A 19,540-nucleotide genomic window follows, 5' to 3' on the forward strand; every position below is an offset into this window, starting at 1 on the left:
GGATCATACAACATGATCAATGGGATTCATTCCTGGGATACAGGACTGGTTCAACATATGCAAATCAATAAATGTGATACACCACATTAACAGAATAAAGGACATAAATCAGGATTGTTTCAATAGATGCAGAAAAAGCATTTAACAAAATTCAACATTCTTTCATGAGGAAAACTCTCAAAGAATTAGGTATAGAAGGATTGTTCCTCAACATAATAAAGGCCACAAATGACAAAGCCCACAGCTAACATCATACTTGACAGTGAAAAGCTAAAAGAATTTCCTCTAAGATCAGGAGCAAGACAAGTATGCCCACTCTTGCCACTTCTATTCAACATAGTACTGAAAGCCCTAGTCAGAGCAGTTGGTAGGAAAAAGAAATAAGGCATCCAAATCAGAAAGGAAGAAGTAAAATTACCTCTGTTAGCAGATGACATGATCTTAAATACAGAAAACCCAAAGACTCCACCAAAAAAAACAAAAAACAAAACAAAAAACAAAAAACAAACAAACAAAAAAACCCCAGAACTAATAAATTCAATAAAGTTGCAGGCTTAAAAAAAAAAAAAACCACCATACAGAAATCAGTGGCATTTTGATACACTAAAAACAAACTACCTGAAAAAGTAATTAAGAAATCAATCCCACTTGCCATAGCATCAAAGACAACGAAATACTTAGAAATACATTTAGTCAAGGAAAACCATATACACTGATGACTATGACACTGATGAAAAAGATTGAAGAAGGCAAAGATACACAGAAAGACATCTGTATGCTTGGATTTGAAAAAAATTAATATTGTGAAAATGTCTATATTACCCCAAGTAGCATAAAGATACAATGCAATCTCTGCCAAAATTCCAATGGTATTTTTCACAGAAATAGAAAAAACTATCCTAAAATTTGAAATCATTACCTTGAAGGGAAAACAGAACATCCATGTTCACTGCTGAATTATTCACAATAGCCAAGATATGGATATAGTCTAAATTCCCTTTGTTGAATGAATGAGTAAAGGAAATATATGGTAAACAGAGGCAGTGTGTCAATATTATTCAGCCATAAAAATGAAGGAAATCCTTCCGTTTGTAACAACATGGATGAGCCTGGTGAGCCTTATGCTAACTGATATAAGCCAAACAGATAATGACAAATACTATCTGATATCAGTTACCAGTGGAATTTTTTTTTTTTTTGGTCTTTTTGTCTTATTAGGGCCACACCCATGGCATATGGAGGTTCCCAGGCTAGGGGTCCAGTTGGAGCTGTAGCTGCCGGCCTGTGCCACAGTCACAGCAATGACAGATCCAAGCCGAGTCTGTGACCTACACCACAGCTCACGGCAACACCGGATCCTTAACCCACTGAGTGAGGCCAGGGATCAAACCTGCAACCTCATGGTTCCTAGTCGGATTCATTTCCGCTGAGCCAGAAAGGGAACTCCATCAGCGGAATTTTTTTTTAAGTGAACTTCATAGAAACAGAAAGTAGAATGGTGGTTGCCAGGGGCTGAGAGGAGAGGTAAATGGGGGAAATGTAGATCCAAGAATACAAATTTTTCAATCATAAGAAAAGATAAGGATCTAACATACAGCATGGAGACTATAGTTAATAACATGGCTTGTGTCCTTACAAGTTGCTGAGTAGTTAAGCATTCTTGCCTTACACACACACACACACACACACACACAATGTCTTAAAAATGATATAAACACATCTATTTACAAAATAGAAACAGAGTCACGGACATACAAAACAAACTTATGGTTACCAAAGGGGATAGCAAGGGTGGGGGAGATAAGTTAGAAGTCTGGGATTAACATATAAACCCTACTATTGAAAAAATAGGTACATAACAAGGACCTACTGTATAGTACAGGGAACTATACTCAATATCTTGGGTATACCCAAAATACCTATAATGGAAGAGAATCTGAAAGAGAATATGTGTATACATCGTGTGTGTGTGTGTGTGTGTGTGTGTGTGTGTGTGTGTATACATGTATAACTGAATCACTTTGCTATACACTTGAAACTAATACAACATTGTAAATTAACTATTCCTCAATAAAAAAAAGAAAAAAGGAAAAAATTAACTATGTGAAGTGATGGATGTGTTATTTTGGTCATTCTGTATGTATATGTGTATCAGATCATCGTTGTGCATTTTAAAATATACAATTATATCTGGCAATTATTCCTCAAAAGCATTTTTAAAAGATAAATAATAACAAAATTTCAAAAAAAAGAAAGGAAAAATTCAGCCAACCCCGCAAGGGTCCAAGCTCCAGGAATCACTGTGGCATTGACCATATCCATCATGGTGAGGAGCTGTTGTGAATCTGTTGCATGGGAAAAAGGGAAAGGGGGTGTTGCTAGCCACTCAACAAAATCTCTTCTGCTCAAAGGAGTGGGACTAACGTCACCCATCCCTATTGCAATCATATTCCGTGAACTCCAGCTCAGCAAAGGACATAGGTACATCATAAAAAGCTATTTTTTCCCTTTCCTCAAAGTGTATTAAAAATAGAATCACCTAGGTAACTAAGTAATGACCTTAAAGGGGTTTTAAAATAAGAAAACTTTTGTCCAGGGTGATACATCTCTGCCACTCTGTGGTCTGCTACTCTCAGACTAATCCACACCATACCTGCGTAGTGTTGAATAGGCAGAATATGTAGCTGAAGATGATCCTGATGTCATCATTATTCATTAGCATTAAATATGCCAGAATCCAGGTAATTCCAAAAACAACTGCAATAGATAATGTGCTAAGAATCTTCTTTAGGGATGAAACCTTTTTTGTGCTAAGAGAAGGCAAGAAAGAAAATATGGTTCACTTAGGTTTTTACTTATTAATATCATTGTTACACTCCTATTGAAAACACATATTTAGCTGCCCATATATACTGTTCATTAAATAAGATTATGCCTCAAGTGAAAAAAAACCCATGCCAACCTGGATAAAATATATACACAAAAAGAAATATGGTGACCCCACAAAAATCTCAGGGGTCAACAGTTCCTTAAATAAAATTTTGGGCAATTTCACAAAGAACTCACTTTTTCTTTGGAAAGAAATTTTATTTTAGTGATTGTTACAACTGGATCAGTAATTCCTTTTGGGAGTATCTGGGACTTTCTCATGCCATTGGTTGAATTATTAAAGTGCAGTGTTATCTTCCTCCCTGTCACGATGAGTCTGTATTCTTGGAATCTAAGCTTGGCCATATGACATACTTTCATCAGTGGACATTAGCATTTATTCCACAAACAGAAGCCTGAAAGCATCTGCTCATCAGGGCATGCCTTTTCTTATTGCCCCTTAGAACCCTGAGAGTACTATGTTAAGAAGGCTGGACTTGACCTAATGGAGAATGAGAGATCATATGGAGCAGAGATGAGCTTCCCCAACTGAGCACTTTCCACTCAATATCAACCAACCACGAGCCATGGTGGCATGAGAGTGAATTATCTAAGATTATCCACCAGCATTCAAGTCAGCCAAGACCAGAACAATTGACCAACACTCAAACTTATGACAAATAAAAAATACTTGTCATCCTAAGCCATTGAATTTTAGGGTAACTTGTTATACAGCAAAGCTAACTGATACATAGAAGATAATTTACTAAACAATTTCTCCATTGAAACTGAGCCAATTTAAGAACCATGAGCTATCAGTCAAAATTTTGAAATACAAATCTGATTGATGTCTGTGACCAAAATGGTATTGTTTTATGTAAAGGAAATACAAGCTGATTTTCAATTAGACTAACAAGACTTAGCCAAGGTTTATGTAAATTGCTAAGAAAGCATAGGTGTGAATGATTATTAGTGATATCTTTTCCCATATTTCCCCTCAATATGGGCTATCATCCTTATAGGAAAGATGATATTTACTCTTAATTGGTAAAAGTACACACCTAAGATTAAATTCCCACTAATGATGGTTGTTTTGACCCATCTCTTCATACTAAATGGATCTATTTGGTAACCAACCAAGTTCAGAGATGTGTTTAGAGTAATTCTACTTGGGTTACGCAGAGTTTTGTAGAATTAAGCCTGAATTCACAGCCTCATTAGCACCATGTTCTAACCAACTCATGCCATGGGAGATAGGGATGGGGAATGTACATGTTTATTAGTTTCTGTTCTTCGTCTCTCTATCCGAAAGCTCTTTCTGTACATGAGGGATGACAGGGAAGATGCTTGCTGGGGTCAGAAAGGTTAAAGAGAGGAAAGAAGCAGTCTATATGGGAACTGATAAACCAGAAGCACGTCTCATTTGCAGCAAATGTGGGCCCAATGTTGTCAGACAATCCAATTTTTTTCAAGAGAAAATATAATTTTTCAGTGAAATCTCCCAATTGTTATATGGTTGCAACTAATTTTTACAAATTGAAAGCCATTATGTGATTCAGGTGACACGTGTAAAATATAACCTACAGTTACCAGTCTGTAAAATGAAAATACAGTTACAAGAATCTCCTCACAACCTTCTCATATTTTTAATTATTTGAATTTGATTTTATGAATATTGGGATTGGGGGAGAAATTGTTTTTATTTAGTGTCTTTAGGTTTAGTTTTTAGTTGAGCTCATACAGCACAAAAGTATCTTATATAATGCAAAAGACCCACCTTGTAGTACCGATGCTGGAAGATGAGAAGATTCACTTCCTGAGATACAGTTTAAGGGAAGCTATGTCCTGCAAACCACATATCCTGCCATTGCCCCAGAGTCTGAAAACTCTTCTAGGAGCTGTGGATATTTTACCGTGCTGTATCATGTACTAGATGAGTCATGTCTGCCAACTTCTCATTCATTGGGAATCTTACCTTGTCAGATTCTGGTTATTCCTCCACAGCACTTTGACTGCGATGACAATAAATAGAACAATGTTGCTGATGAGGATAATGGTCACAGGTACGATGAATGACCACAACAATGGGCTTTTTATAAAATCATTGCCTTCCTGAACTGCCAGCCAGCAGCTGGAGAGAGAAAAGTAATGATTTCAGCAGACTAAGAAAGGCATACAAACTCTCTAGGCTATTAACACTATTAACATTCACTCAACTGAAAGACCCGCTAAGAGTCAATATCCCTTTGCCTTCTATATATTTGAGATGACTTTTAAGAATGCAACCTACTGGAAAAATGAAATGCATTGGTTCTTCCATCTTTCTCTGTGAGACAGCATGGGCTATTTGAAAGAAAGTGGGCTTTTGAGTTAGCTGGTCCTAAATTTAAATGTCACTCTCTGTCACTTACTAGATGTCTGATTAGACAAGCTATTGTTTTAATTTATTTTTGAATATGTAGCACAACCAGATGGCTCCAAATTTTAAAGGTGCAAATATTTAAAGATAAGACCTCCTCCTATAACTCTCCCTAGTTACTTAGTTTTTATCTCCAGTGATAATCAATGTTTCTTGTGTATTCTTCCAGATTTAGGCTGTGCATACACCAGCAAATATACATTTTTTCCTAATTTTTAAGCAAATGATACCATATAATATTTCTATATCTTACTTAGCAACATGTCTTGGAAATCACACCATATCAGAACATAAAGACTGTCCTCATAGTTTTTACAGCTGCGTATCATTCCATTATTTTGCTATGCCATAAATTAATTAAACTATCTCCTATTAATGGGAATTTTTTTAAGTTTAAAGTTTAAAAAATATGTGAATAGAGGAGTTCCTGTTGTGGTTCATTAGGTTAAGAACCTAATTAGTATCCATGAAGATACGAGTTCGATCCTTGGCCTCTTTCAGTGGGTTAAGGATCTGACATTACTGCAAGCTGCACCAGAGGTCATAGACATGGCTTGAATCCCACATTGCTGTGGCTGTGGCTGTGGCTATGGCATAAGCCAGTAGCTGCAGCTCCAATTTGACCCCTAGCCTGGGAACCTTCATATGTTCTTTTTAAGGCGCAGCCTTAAAAAGAAAAATATATATATACATAAATAAAAAATACATGAATCATTCTTTAACCTCAGTGCATATACTTTTGTCTTTTAGCTATTGTTGACAGTAGTTCCAGTGGTATTTTCTCTCTCATCTGTGAGGTATGGTAATCAACTTCTGGCATTGTTGTAAGAATAAATTCATTCACTTAAAAAGTATTTACAGAGTACATGCTATATGCCAAATGCTGTTCTAGATAACAAGATATTAGAAGTGAAAGAAAAACCAAAAAATCTTTCTTCGGTGAGTTTATTCCAGTGCAGAGAAATAGATTAAAAATGAATTAATTAATAAAATACTATATCAGATGGTAATGAGTGCTGTTGAGAAAAGTAAAGCAGTTAATGAGGGTAGGTCTAAAGTATATGCGTGTCCATATGTCTGAGTGTGTGCATAGGGGAGCAGGGGAGGGAATGTTTCATTTTAAATAGAATGATCAGGAAAATTCTTATGGAAAAAAAGTGATACTTGAGTAAAGATCATAAGTAGATAAGAGGGTGGGGTATTCTAGGCAGAGGGAACTGCACATGCAAAGGCTCTGAATTGAGAGGTAAAAGCAAAGAGGCCAGTATGGCTAAAACAAAGCATGGAAGTAGATGGGATTAGTGAAAAGATGTAAATTATGTCAGGGCATTATAAGTGACTGCAGGTACTCTCTGTGAGAAGGAGAAACCTAACATGATCTGTCTTTAGTTTTAAAAGTATTACTCTAGCTGGATGCAGGGATAAGAGAAGAGCATACGCAAAAGTCAGAAGTGCAATAATCTGATGGCTTAGACTTAGGGAGAAGAGATGCTGAGAAATAGTCTGATTCCAGATGTATTTAAAAGTAAAGCAGGAGTTCCCATCGTGGCTCAGTGGTTAACAAATCCGACAAGAAACCATGAGGTTGTGGGTTCGATCCTTGGCCTCGCTCAGTGGGTTAAGGATCCGGCTTTGCTGTGAGCTGTCGTGGAGTTTGCAGATGTGGCTCAGATCCGTGTTGCTGTGGCCTGGGCATAGGCCGGCAGCTACAGCTCCCATTAGACCCCTAGCCTGGAAACCTCCATGTGTCACGGGAGTGGCCCTAGAAAAGGCAAAACGACAAAAAAAAAAAAAAAAACAGTAAAGCAAAATAATTTATTGATAGGTTAGATGTGAATTATAAAAGAATTAAGAGTAACACCAAAGTCTTCGGCCTGGGTACCTGGAAGAATGGAATTACCATTAACTGAGTTGGGGAAGATGACAGAAGAGCAAGTTTGGGAGGGAAGATCATGAGATGCCATATCCCCTTATCCCATCCAAGTGAAGGTGTCAGGTAGGCATTAGAGTATTAAGAAAATAACGGGAGTTCCCATCGTGGTTCAGCGGAAACAAATCTGACTAGCATCCATGAGGATGCAGGTTCGATCCCTGGCCTCCCTCAATGGGTTAAGGATCCGGCATTGCTGTGAGCTGTGGTATAAGTCACAGACACGGCTCAGATCCCACCTTGTTGTGGCTGTGATGTAGGCCAGAAGCCACAGCTCCAGTTCGACCCCCACCCTGGGAACCCTCCATATGACAAAAAAAAAAAACAAAAAAGAAAGAAAAAAAGGAAGAAAGAAAATAATGTAAGAAGCCCTGGCACATATTTGGCAATGGATTAATGTGTGCTTTCTTTCTCCTGCAGGTAAAACACCGTTATTACACACACCAGAGGATTTCTAAATTGTTTTGCATTGGAAGGTTATTATAATTTAAATTATTAGAAACCGTATGTCTACTATGATGACCTAGAAGGAAATTGGGATGATGTTCAGGTCTCTGTAGTGAATTTAAAAATGAAAGGAGTGCCTTCAATTCATTAATAGAAAGATAGCTCCAAATGGTGAGAGAGAGAGCGCAAAGTTTACCTTCAGGATTTCTGGCTTCCCTGTCTTTTCAACTGTAAACAAAAGATAACACTCCTGCCATCCTTAATCTCACAATCCCCTACAAGGAAGAAATAGAAGTGCACTTGGCTAAGAATTTAATAAAATCCTACTGAGAAGTACTTTCAGATCTCTAGAAACTTTTTGGTGGCTGAGCCATCAAAATTTTCAGTTAAAAAGATGGACGGGGAGTTCCCGTCGTGGCACAGTGGTTAAAGAATCCGACTAGGAACCATGAGGTTGCGGGTTCGGTCCCTGCCCTTGCTCAGTGGGTTAACGATCCGGCATTGCCGTGAGCTGTGGTGTAGGTTGCAGACGCGGCTCGGATCCCAAGTTGCTGTGGCTCTGGCGTAGGTCGGTGGCTACAGCTCCGATTCAACCCCTGGCCTGGGAACCTCCATATGCCGCGGGAGCGGCCCAAGAAATAGCAACAACAACAACAACAAAAAAGACAAAAGACAAAAAAAAAAAAAAAGATGGACACATTTCTGATACAGGCAGCCTAGAGAAACACAGTTTAAAAGGGGAAAAAAGGAGAGAAAAAAAGGAACAATCTAACTATTTTTTGATAAAGGCAGACCTGCAAATGATGAAACAATTAGACAAATATTAATTTTTATCTGTATGAGTGTTGAGTTGTTTAAACTTCAGACAATACAATTTCTGAGAATTCCTATTTGTACTATAGGCCTGAGTGAGTGTGTATATGCATACAAGTGTCTATAAGATTCCTCAGTTACCTCACACAGAAGGGGAGACCTGGACAGGAAAGAGGCTGGGATGTCCACGGCCATCAGGAGGTATGCACTAAGGGACTCCTCGCCTCTCATCTTTGTATCACTTGGAGAGAGAGTCATGCTAGATTTGTTCTCAGGAGACTCTCCCTTTGTTATTCGGAGTCCAATAAGCCAGATTTTGAGAAATAGCCTGTTGAGGAGACAGATGGCTCCTACAATGGAGACTAACCTTTGGAGAAAGGGGATTTCTAAAATTGAGATTGGAGAGTCACACGGTCAAGGTCAAATTTGACACACAGCTATGAACCTGAGGTCGGGAGAACACCACAGGTGAACCCCAGATGTAGTATCTAACTTCTTGATAATTTTATCATGAAACATGGGAAAAGACAGTTTTAGCAGATACAGCACATGCTTCCAAAAAATTCGCCCTTATTTCCTATGGTTATCTCAACTCTTCAGGGAAATCTGAAAAGGCCTATATGGTGGCACAGAGATTTGGGGAATAAAATATTAAGGAGTGTGACATCCCCTGCAGTTACCCCTTAATTGAGTCTTAGCAGAGATAGCAGTACTTCAAGGGAACTGGGTTAGGGGTTTTAGGTATGACTAGTGGAACTGGGAGCCATGAGGGGCAAGGAGTATGGTATATTGAGGAGCAATTGCTAAGAGGATAACTAAAAAAAAAAAAAATCCCTCCCCTTTGTAAATATATGCTAAAGACATGTGACTTTTTTTTTCATCATTTTTTTTTATTACTCAAATGAATTTATCACATCTGTAGGACATGTGACTTTTGATGTGTGTGTTTGGAGTGGAAGGTGGGGGTAAGGCTCCAAGACGAAGCTGATATTCATGCCACACATCCTTTCTCGTCTTTGCAACTCTTATTATCAGTCGCCTGGTGTCTTTCCTAACATCAAAAACTGTACCCAAGAACGAATCTGCTCTCAATTATTTACAGCTCAGTGTGAATCAATTTAATACAGAAGGCTTCTTTCTCCTGAAGACTTCCGTAGGAGTAGGTCTAGCCCTGTGGCGGGTATTGGGTAGGAAATTAATCATAATGCAATTTGAAGAGAATTCCCTTTCTCATAAGATACCTGCATTTTACCCTTGATCTCTATTTGTGGAATTAACATTTTAAAACTCATTAAAACATATTTAATCCCAATTAGACAGAGAAAATAGTGCCTGGAGTATTCGGCTCCTTAAACCAAGCCAGGCAGTTAGTCCTCTGGTCAACACTGGTCACGGGCAGCCCTGGGAATAGCTGACACTAGAGCCTTCTTTTGGTGTACTTGCACAATTTCAAGAGTTTTGTTTTGATTTGAGTTGGTTTGGGACTTAAGGCAGAATCCAGGTATCAGAATGGTTTAATTTATAAAATAAGAAAGTAGGATAAATACAAGAGCAGCTGCCATTTGGTGGCAGGAATACACATAGAGCTCAGCCTAGCTTTCCTCTCAAACTCTCAAATACGCATAGAGTTCAGCCCAGCTTTCTTCCCAAACTCCCCACATAAAAAGCAAACACCATACAGAAATCTACTTCCATTATTGACAGTTAATTATTCATGCAGGCATCACAAGGAGAATTAATGTGTGATAAATCCCCATGAAATACTCATGATAATCATATCAACATAGAATTGATTCATAAGCATGGATAGTGCTCTTCAAGTTATAAAAATGTTTTTGCACTTGCTTGACCCTTCAGAACAGGTGTTCTGTTATTGTTATTCCTGTTTTCTAGGTAAGAAAATTAAGATAAGGAGTACTAAGGATCATATTTCTATTTTCAAATGAATTGATTGACAAGGCATTCATCTCTAAAATGTATAAACAACTCCTACAGCTCAATACTAAAAAAGCAAACCACCCCGTCAAAAAATGGGCAGAATATCTAAACAGATAATTCTCCAAAGAAGACATACAGATGGCAGAAAAACACATGAAAAGATGTTCAACATCACTCATTATTAGAGAAATGCAAGTCAAAACCATGATGAGGTACCACCTTACACCAACCAGAATGGCCAGCATCCAAAAGTCTACAATCAATGCTGGAGAGGGTGTGGAGAAAAAGGAACACTAGTACACTGTTGGTGGGATTGTAAATTGGTGCAACCACTGTGGAAAGCAGTATGGAGATGCCTCAGAAAACTAAACATAGAACTACCATTTAATCCAGCAGTCCCACTCCTGGCCATCTACCCAGAGAAAACCATGGCTCGCAAAGACACATGTACTCTGATGTTCACTGCAACACTATTTGCAATGGCCAAGACATGGAAACAACCTCAATGTCCATCAACAGAGAAGTGGATCAAGATGTGGTACATATACACAGTGGAATATTACTCAGCCATTAAAAGGAAAGAAATAACAGCATTTGTAGCAACATGGATGGACCTAGAATTTATCATGTTAAGTAAAGTCAGTCAGGCAATGAGACACCAAAATCAAATGCTGTCACTTACATGTGGAATCTAAAAAAAGGACAATGAATTTCTTTGCAGAACATATACTGACTCACGGACTTTGAAAAACTTATGGTTTCCAAATGAGACAGGTTGGGGAATGGGGGGATGCACTGAGGGTTTGGGATGGACATGCTGTAAAATTTGGTTGTGATGATTGTTATACACCTATAAATGTAATAAAACTCATTAAGCAATGAAAAAAGGAGTTACTAAGGATCATACTTCTGGTGTCTCATGATTTTCAGACTTAAAAAAGACAAATTTAATATTAAAAAGTTCACATTTATAAACTTTCCCTACAAAAGTATTTATCATAGGGAAATTTCATGTCACCATATTTTAAATGTAATGTGTTCTTTGAGAATTTAAAATATACTTATAATATGGCAATTACAAAGTGAGATACACATGTACAGTTACACTTGGGCCCAATGTCGCTGAAAGTTACACCCTTATATTAAAGAAATGGACAAAAAATACATATAAACTTACATTTCTTCTTGCCGGTAGTTTAACTCCCATTGTAAATTATTCCCATTCTGAGAATAAATAATGCCCACAGTCAGAGCCACCACTATTGCCGGGACTCCTATGTAATAAAGATAAGCACAGAATCTATAATTTACCCCAAACTGGGATTAATTATAAAAGACCATTATTGAGTTGTACATCTGACCTTTTCTAGGATGTATTGCTGTCCACTACAGACAATGTACTAAAAGATTCTCCAAATGTAGGTCAACAGCAGACATTGTTTTTCTGTTTTCCTTTCTCTTTCAGTATTGGCCATACACACCAATCCTACTCTATTTTTGATTTCCTTGTAACTCAACACAATTTCCACGCTTAAATGGCCTAATTCCTCTTTGGCTTCGATAATTTTTTTTTTTTTTTTTTGCCATTTCTTGGGCCACTCCCGCGGCATATGGAAGTTCCCAGGCTAGGGGTCGAATTGGAGCTGTAGCCACCACCCTACACCAGAGCCACAGCAATGCGGGATCCGAGCTGTGTCTGCAAACTACACCACAGCTCCCGGCAACGCCGGATCTTTTAACCCACTGAGCAAGGCCAGGGACCGAACCCGCCACCTCATGGTTCCTAGTCAGATTCACTAGCCACTGAGCCACAACGGGAACTCCTGGCTTTGATAATTTTAAATTTAGATAATACTAAAACAGTTCTCCTTCGCTAGAACTCAGTAAGTTTTCCAGGTTATTTTACTTTCTTTCTTTCTTTTTTTTTTTTTTTTTGTCTTTTTCAGGGCCGCACACATGGCATATGAAGGTTCCCAGGCTAGGGGTCCAATCAGAGCTATAGCTGCTGGCCTACCACCACAGCCACAGAAACACAGGATCTGAGCTGCGTCTGCAAAATGCACCACAGCTCATGGCAATGCCGGTTCCTTAACCCACTGAGCAAGTAAGGGTTGCTCAGGGGATCGAACCTGCAACCTCATGGTCCCTAGTCGGATTCGTTAACCACTAAGCCGTGATGGGAACTCCTCAAGTTATTTTTCTTAAAGAGCCCCTTGGATTGTCTTGAAACATTTCCTTTAAAATAGCTAGTTAATGCTATGCAAGTCTGAATCTTCAGTCAAATTATTGGAGATGTTAAAGGAAATTAACACCTTGAAGTTATTGGCTCATCATGTAGCCAGCACGGCTTCTTTGATCACATCTGCCTTCTTCACAGGAGAAGACACTCCTTACCTAGACAGAAGGCACTCTTAGTGACTGCTGGATTTCCATGTCTCCTGCCTCAAAGCCTTGCACTATTAGGTCTTTGATGGATGTTTGTTTAAATTAAATAATTTCAACAAAATTAAATCCCTTCTAAGTAGAGAAACAAACACTTACCCCATCCAATCAAAGACAGGAAAAGGATGAAATGTTGAGGAAGAGGCTTCATGGTCCTAATTAGAAGGAAATAGAGCTGGGCAGCACTGAGGCCCATCCAGGTGAATGTCGCTAACAGGAAATAGTGCAGCAAGGCAGCAATCACAGTGCACTTGGGGTTCGAGATGAAAATGATGTCCTCTCTGAGCATTTCGTTACTACTAAGGTCAGTATTATCAGTGTCACTCTTACTTGTCTGTTGGTTCTTATTGGAGTTTTCAATGCCAAACACAAAGAGGAGGTTGAAAATCAACATGGACCCGCACAGACTGACCAACACCCAGGTGACTGAGGTTTTTCGGACTTTCCTGAAAATAAATAAATTAAATAAACAAAACAACTGCAAAAAATGCACTCTTGTGAAATCCTGAAGGGACAGAAGAATATTATTACCCAATGTAAATCCAGCTCTTAGCCCAGTGGGCCAGCTGGAAAATTTTACCTTCCCACCTACACCAGAGAAACACTGTTTCTTCGTATCTGATTCCCACAAAGAAGTAAGTTAGAGAAAACAGGTTGATTCCTCCTTTTTTGAAACTATGTTCTAATCACGGTGATAGCTGTTCTCCAGAGCTGGGCCTGTGAACTCTGCTTCCAGGTATTTATGCCCTGGGTAGGCCCCTCCCATAGCTGGCCTGTGAGTTGGTATTACTAACAGAATACAGCAGAGGGCCTGGCAGCCAGAGCCAACCTATCCATCAAACACAGTAGCACTGAGTGTCCACAACATGTTTATACTTCCATGGCCCACAATAAGATCTTCTAATGTACAACATGTCTGAGGACTGTTCCTTCATTTGAAGATATAATTTGTGGGTGTAGAACCAAGCGCTCCTTAAAACCCATGACTTACTCTCTCACAGTTCTCTGTATAATATGCAATATAGTCCTATAGTAAAGAAAGTTTAAAATGTCCATCCACTACCATCTAGACCTTCTGGATTTTTCAGACCTCAAGGCCTCTTGAAATAACTATTTCCCTATTAATGTGATTAAAGCTCCAACACCTTCAAGTACTTATCTATTTCTAATGTCTCAGAATTTGATGAACAAGTCTGTTCGCTAATTACATATTCTATATGACTTTATAACAGTCCATCATGGCCCTTCTCAGTCTTCAGATTTCCACACTGAATAAAAAGCTTATATTAAGACAAAACTTTGTCCATCCTCTTGATATTCTGTTTGAGATTTTCTAGATAATTCAAAATTTCATTAAGTCTTTTGAAAGGTTTAATGACAAGAACTGCAAAAAAAAAAAAATTCAAAAGGATTTGTTTATATAAAAGTAAAGTTAGTTCTATAGTTTTTCTTTTTTTTTTTTTGTCTTTTTGCTATTTCTTGGGCCACTCCTGTGGCATATGGAGGTTCCCAGGCTAGGGGTCGAATTGGAGCTGTAGCCGCTGGCCTACACCAGAGCCACAGCAATGCAGGATCCGAGCCGCGTCTGCAACCTACACCACAGCTCACGGCAACACCGGATCCTTAACCCACTGAGCAAGGGCAGGGACTGAACCCGCCACCTCATGGTCCCTAGTCGGATTCGTTAACCACTGCGCCACGACAGGAACTCCAAGTTCTATAATTTTCCTCCAAATTCAAATATAAATTATAACCCATGGAGAGAAGAGGTTATTTCCAAATAGACTATTTTCAAATTGACTATTTCAGTGTCTTCTGTACATGTCTATATTCTGTGCATTTGTATTATATGCACAGAAATATATATTATATATTATACAAGTAACTATATATATATATAATCTATGGCAGCAAAACTGTGCTAAAAAACATGTTGATAGAGGATACAAAAAAATATGACAATTGGACAGAGTGAGATTTAAGGCAAAAAAACAAGTTATTCAGTGACCACAGCTTATTCACATGAGATGAAATAATTTCCATTCAAATGTCTTTTCATTAAAAGATAAATACAAGAGCCATTTCATTTTACATGACAGACTTGTAATGACACGGCATGTAGTTTTCCTTCAAGGCACTTACCACAATTTGTAATTATATTTTATTTCTGTATATATTTGTATAATGCCTGTCTTCCCCCAAAGAATGTAAATTCTGAGGGAGTTGGGAGATTATCTGTCTTGTTCATAGTTTTGTTTTCAGCTCTTCACATATTTCTTGGCACATAGTAAGCACTCAGTGTAAAGATTTGAAATGAATGGCAAGAGACTCACTGAGTATGAAAGGTAAAGAAAAGAATCAAAAGTAATCCTGGCTCTTCGGACAAATGGTTAACTCTAAGTACGGGAAGGAGAAAGTGTGAGATGTACCTGGATCATCTTGCTGTGCCTGAAATAAGAAATGCTTATAGACTGATAGGAATGTGACAAAACATGAAGGGACTCTCTGGCTACATTGGAGAGGACATTTCTTTCCAAAGGAAAACAGTAACTACAGAAAGAATGACAGATCAGAAGATCATCATCCCACCACCAATGTAATAATACATTTCCATAAGGATCATCACTAAATACCAAAACACAGAGTAAAAGTTGGGGACCAGGATATTCACACAGTCCCAAAGAATCACTTCATGTTACAAAAGGAAAAAAAAATGAGACTTCATTGTGTCAAAATCTGACAGACACTACTTTAAACAAGGAAGCAAACGTAATACTAATAATGGGACAAACTGACATCATGTACTTCTTGCTGTGTCGCAACGAAAAACACTTAATGCACAACATTGTGAATCAACTATGCTTTAAAAAATGCTAATGAAAAAAATTTTAATACGAAAATATACTTGAAAGGGTTCTTACCCTAAATTTTAAGATAGGAACAAAAAGGAAAAGACCTAATGATTAGAATTGTCATCAAAAAATACTTAACCGATATCTAATCATTAGAAATTTTCAGACAAATTTTAAATTGCAGAATATTCTACCTTCTATAAAATAACTAACCTGAACACTTCAAATATTTCACTGTGATGAGAGACCAAGATAAACAAATAAAAAAAAGAAGCACAGGACTTATTCTGGGTTAAAGGAGACAAAAGAGACAATAACTAAATAAACTGAGGAGAGGAAAGACAGCTAAAAGAGACAGCTGAACAACAGGAGAAATCTGACTATGGATATTAACATGACAATATTATATTAATGTTAAATTCTTGACTTAAATCTGAGTGAGGATAATAACTACATTATGCAGGAGTGCCCTTGTCCTTAGGAGATGCACACATGCTCAAAGAATTTGGAGATGACAGTCATGACGTTCAGTTTCAAATTTTCAGGGAAAAAAATAGAAGAGAAAAAGCCAAATATTAATAATTGGTGAATCTAGGAGAAAGGTATATAGGTATTCAGTATGCTCTTTCAACTTTTCTGTAGATTTTTAGTTTTTTAAACAAAACTTCAGGAGAAAAGTGTTTTGAATAGCAATAATTTTAAACACAAAAAATTCCTGACCATACACATCTGAGAAAATAGATGTGAAGGAACTTAGGAGGGAGAAATAATTCTAAAGGAAAGATGAGTTTATTCAGAGTTTGAGAGGAGAACCAGGTGGAAATGCACATAGACCCATTTATTCCACAGATACCCCTCCACTATGGGTCACGAACTGTGTGCAGTCCCAAGGATGGAGTTATGAAAACAAACACAAGACAAGCGACAGCAGCCACAACAAAATCGGGGGTGGGGGAGGGGTCCTTAGCCTCACCAATTGTCATGCCTATGAAATAAGCGAATGAACGAGCTTACATTTACAGATTGTTAAAAATGTAGCACATGACCAAAAATAATAGTGCTGTACAAAACTGGACCTTGAGTGAGGGAGTCGAGGTGGGAAGGTTTAAGGGTTGATAGCAAATTTCTTAAATTTTTTTTAAACTACATAGTTCCAACTCTTTTCAAACTTTTAAAAGTTTCAGCATTTGAAATGTTAATGTAGTTTAAAATGTACTTTTACTTTCAAAAACCTGCTGTTTAGCACTGTTTCTTTTGACAATGCAAATTGGTAGTTATGCTTCTATTCAACAGTAGGGAACTGTGGCATTAACAAACTATGGGATCGTATTAATTTTACATGACAAACTTGTACTTACATAGTATGTAATTTTCCTTCAAGGCACTTACCACAGTTTGTAATTGTATACTTATTTGTGGGTATTTCTTAGCCCCTTCAGGACTGAGTGTCCTGTAAAATGAACATGTGGAACTAAATCTGATTTCCCTTCTAGTTCCAAGAGACTGTATTCTAATGGGAATATGCTGAGAGGAAATAATATCAGCAACTTCTCTCATGAGGAGAAACTGCTTCCCTTCTTACCTGGTGACAACCTGAAATATAATTGTGAGAGCCAGACCAGTGATGGATAGTGCACATCCAAAATTGGATAATATGTCCAGTGATTTAGGATATTTATAGTCCTTTTTGAAACTCTGAAAAATAAGTTAAGATTCATTATGTTATTTATTTATTTATTTACTTATTTATTTTTTGCTTTTCAGGGCCGCACCCACAGCATATGGAGATTCCCAGGCTAGGGGTCCAGTCTGAGCCACAGCTGCTAGCCTATGCCACAGCCACAGCAAAGCAGAATCTGAGCCATGTCTGCAACCTACACCACAGATCACAGCAATGCCAGATCCTTAACCCACTGAGTGAGGACAGGGATCAAAGTTGACCATGGTTCCTAATTGGACTCGTTTCTGCTGTGCCACAACGGAAACTCCAAGACTCATTATTTTAAAATAGCCATTCCTCAAATGCTTGTGAAAGTCAATATCATGAAGAGATATATTGGTTAAAATAACCAGATATATTGGTCAAAATAGCCAGATATGTCTTCTTTTACATAGAGCTGTGATAGATGTTCAAAGGAAATTAATTAATCTCTTACCACTAAGCAGTTTACATGAAGTAGAGGCTTGAGAACCATTATCTAACTAATCCACAACATACAAAAACATTCCATCCAGTTTAATAGACAAGCATTTGTTTTTTGGCCATGCCCATAGCATGCGGAAGTTCCCAGGCCAGGGATCCAACCCACACTGCAGCAGTGATCTGCACCGCAGCAGTGACACCAGATCCTTAATTTCTAAGCCTCCAAGGAACTCCTATAGATAAACATTTTTGCTTTCACCAGAATACCAGGTTTCCAGAAATGAGACAAACAGAAGCCCCTCTTCTCAAAAGGGTCAGTCTAAGAACTCTCAGAGGTATATAAGTAGCTGCACAATAGAGCTGTTATCCGTTACTTGTACAGGGTAATGCTGGAGTTAAAAGGAACACATAGAGGAACTATGGGAGAAGCTGAATTAAAGAGCTTTTCCTTTTGTGTCTCCTAGCATAAACTTGGTAACTTAGATGACTAGAATGGAAAAAGCTTTGGGTAAGTGATTTAAACTACCCACTCAACAGTGAAGTAAGAACTGAACCTGTCCTCAGCACAGCTATAGAGCCTTACCTCTGACTGCAGCAACTTCATGCTTCTGACATGTGAATTAGCTGAATGGAGTCTGTCAGCTTCTCTTTTGCACACGTGCTCCCTTCTCATTATTAAATGCACAGAACTGAACTCATATATCCTGAGACCATACTGCAAAAAATCTCTATTCTACTTGCCTTTACCAGCACTTTCCTTTTTAGTCCTATAATTCCATTCCTTGCTTTGCTATTTAATCTGAGTTGAGTCTCTATGTAAATTAATCCCAAAATTTATCTTCAATTAGCACATACCAGAATTGTGTATAAGGAAAATCTTATCTGGAAAGAGATTATTATATATACCCCTACCATTAATACAGCAAAGTTGGTAGTATGGTTGCAGCGACAGCGCAAGAATCCATCAACAAATCCTTCCTTGTGACAGCCATACGTGTCCCAGTCCTTCATGGAGAAATTCCAGTAGACACAGGCATAGGAATGAAGCTGGAATTCTTTTTGGTTGTACTGTGAAGTGATAAGACAATTGCAACTAATTTTTCAAAATGCTTAATTGGATAGAAAAAATCAAATAGGCTAAGATAAGCATATGAGAAATCTATTAGGTATGTACTTTTATAACATCTTCATTATAGATTAGGGAGAGAAAAGAGGATATAAAATTCAAATTAGTTCATTTTGCATTTAGCTAGTCTCACAAAAATATGGATGGGGGGGATTTAAGTGAATACCATCAAAGAATCTCAAAGAGTTGTTCTGTGGATTTCTTTTGCCCAAACTATCTCTGCTTTTGTAATCAAGAGTGGGCTGAATTTTTTTTATTTCTGTTAATGGGAAAACTCACCCTTGGACTAAAGGCCATTTCAACAGAAGCATTTTGATTTTCCATATTTTGATCAGTTTTGCTTGAGACAATTTTCTGACTAAACTCTGATTTAGTTATAAAAGTTTTTGATTGGAAAAGCTTGTTGTTTTGATACACTACAAAGCCACATGCCTTGGCATTAGCTGTGAAGGGAAAAAAGACACTAAAATCAATAAATGAACTCTAAAGTAAACAAGAAACAAAGTCCCATGCCATTACTGAACTGCATGATTGCTTAATATTTGAGTAAAGTACAGAAAAA

At 37.9% G+C, this 19,540-nt stretch overlaps 1 protein-coding gene across 1 annotated transcript in view; it reads right to left on the reverse strand.

Moving 5' to 3' along the window:
• Window positions 1-19,540, reverse strand: part of ADGRG7 (adhesion G protein-coupled receptor G7) — a 65,277-nt gene that overhangs the window by 9,646 nt on the left and 36,091 nt on the right. The window contains exons 9-15 of the mRNA XM_047755820.1: window positions 19,258-19,421; window positions 18,765-18,920; window positions 17,292-17,404; window positions 12,957-13,303; window positions 11,593-11,689; window positions 4,844-4,999; window positions 2,654-2,810 (exon numbers count right to left, since the gene is read on the reverse strand). Coding sequence (XP_047611776.1) covers window positions 2,654-2,810; window positions 4,844-4,999; window positions 11,593-11,689; window positions 12,957-13,303; window positions 17,292-17,404; window positions 18,765-18,920; window positions 19,258-19,421 — 1,190 coding nt within the window. The remainder of the gene's footprint in view (window positions 1-2,653; window positions 2,811-4,843; window positions 5,000-11,592; window positions 11,690-12,956; window positions 13,304-17,291; window positions 17,405-18,764; window positions 18,921-19,257; window positions 19,422-19,540) is intronic.

This window comes from Phacochoerus africanus, chromosome 1, assembly GCF_016906955.1.
Source record: "Phacochoerus africanus isolate WHEZ1 chromosome 1, ROS_Pafr_v1, whole genome shotgun sequence".
NCBI classification, from domain to species: domain Eukaryota; kingdom Metazoa; phylum Chordata; class Mammalia; order Artiodactyla; family Suidae; genus Phacochoerus; species Phacochoerus africanus.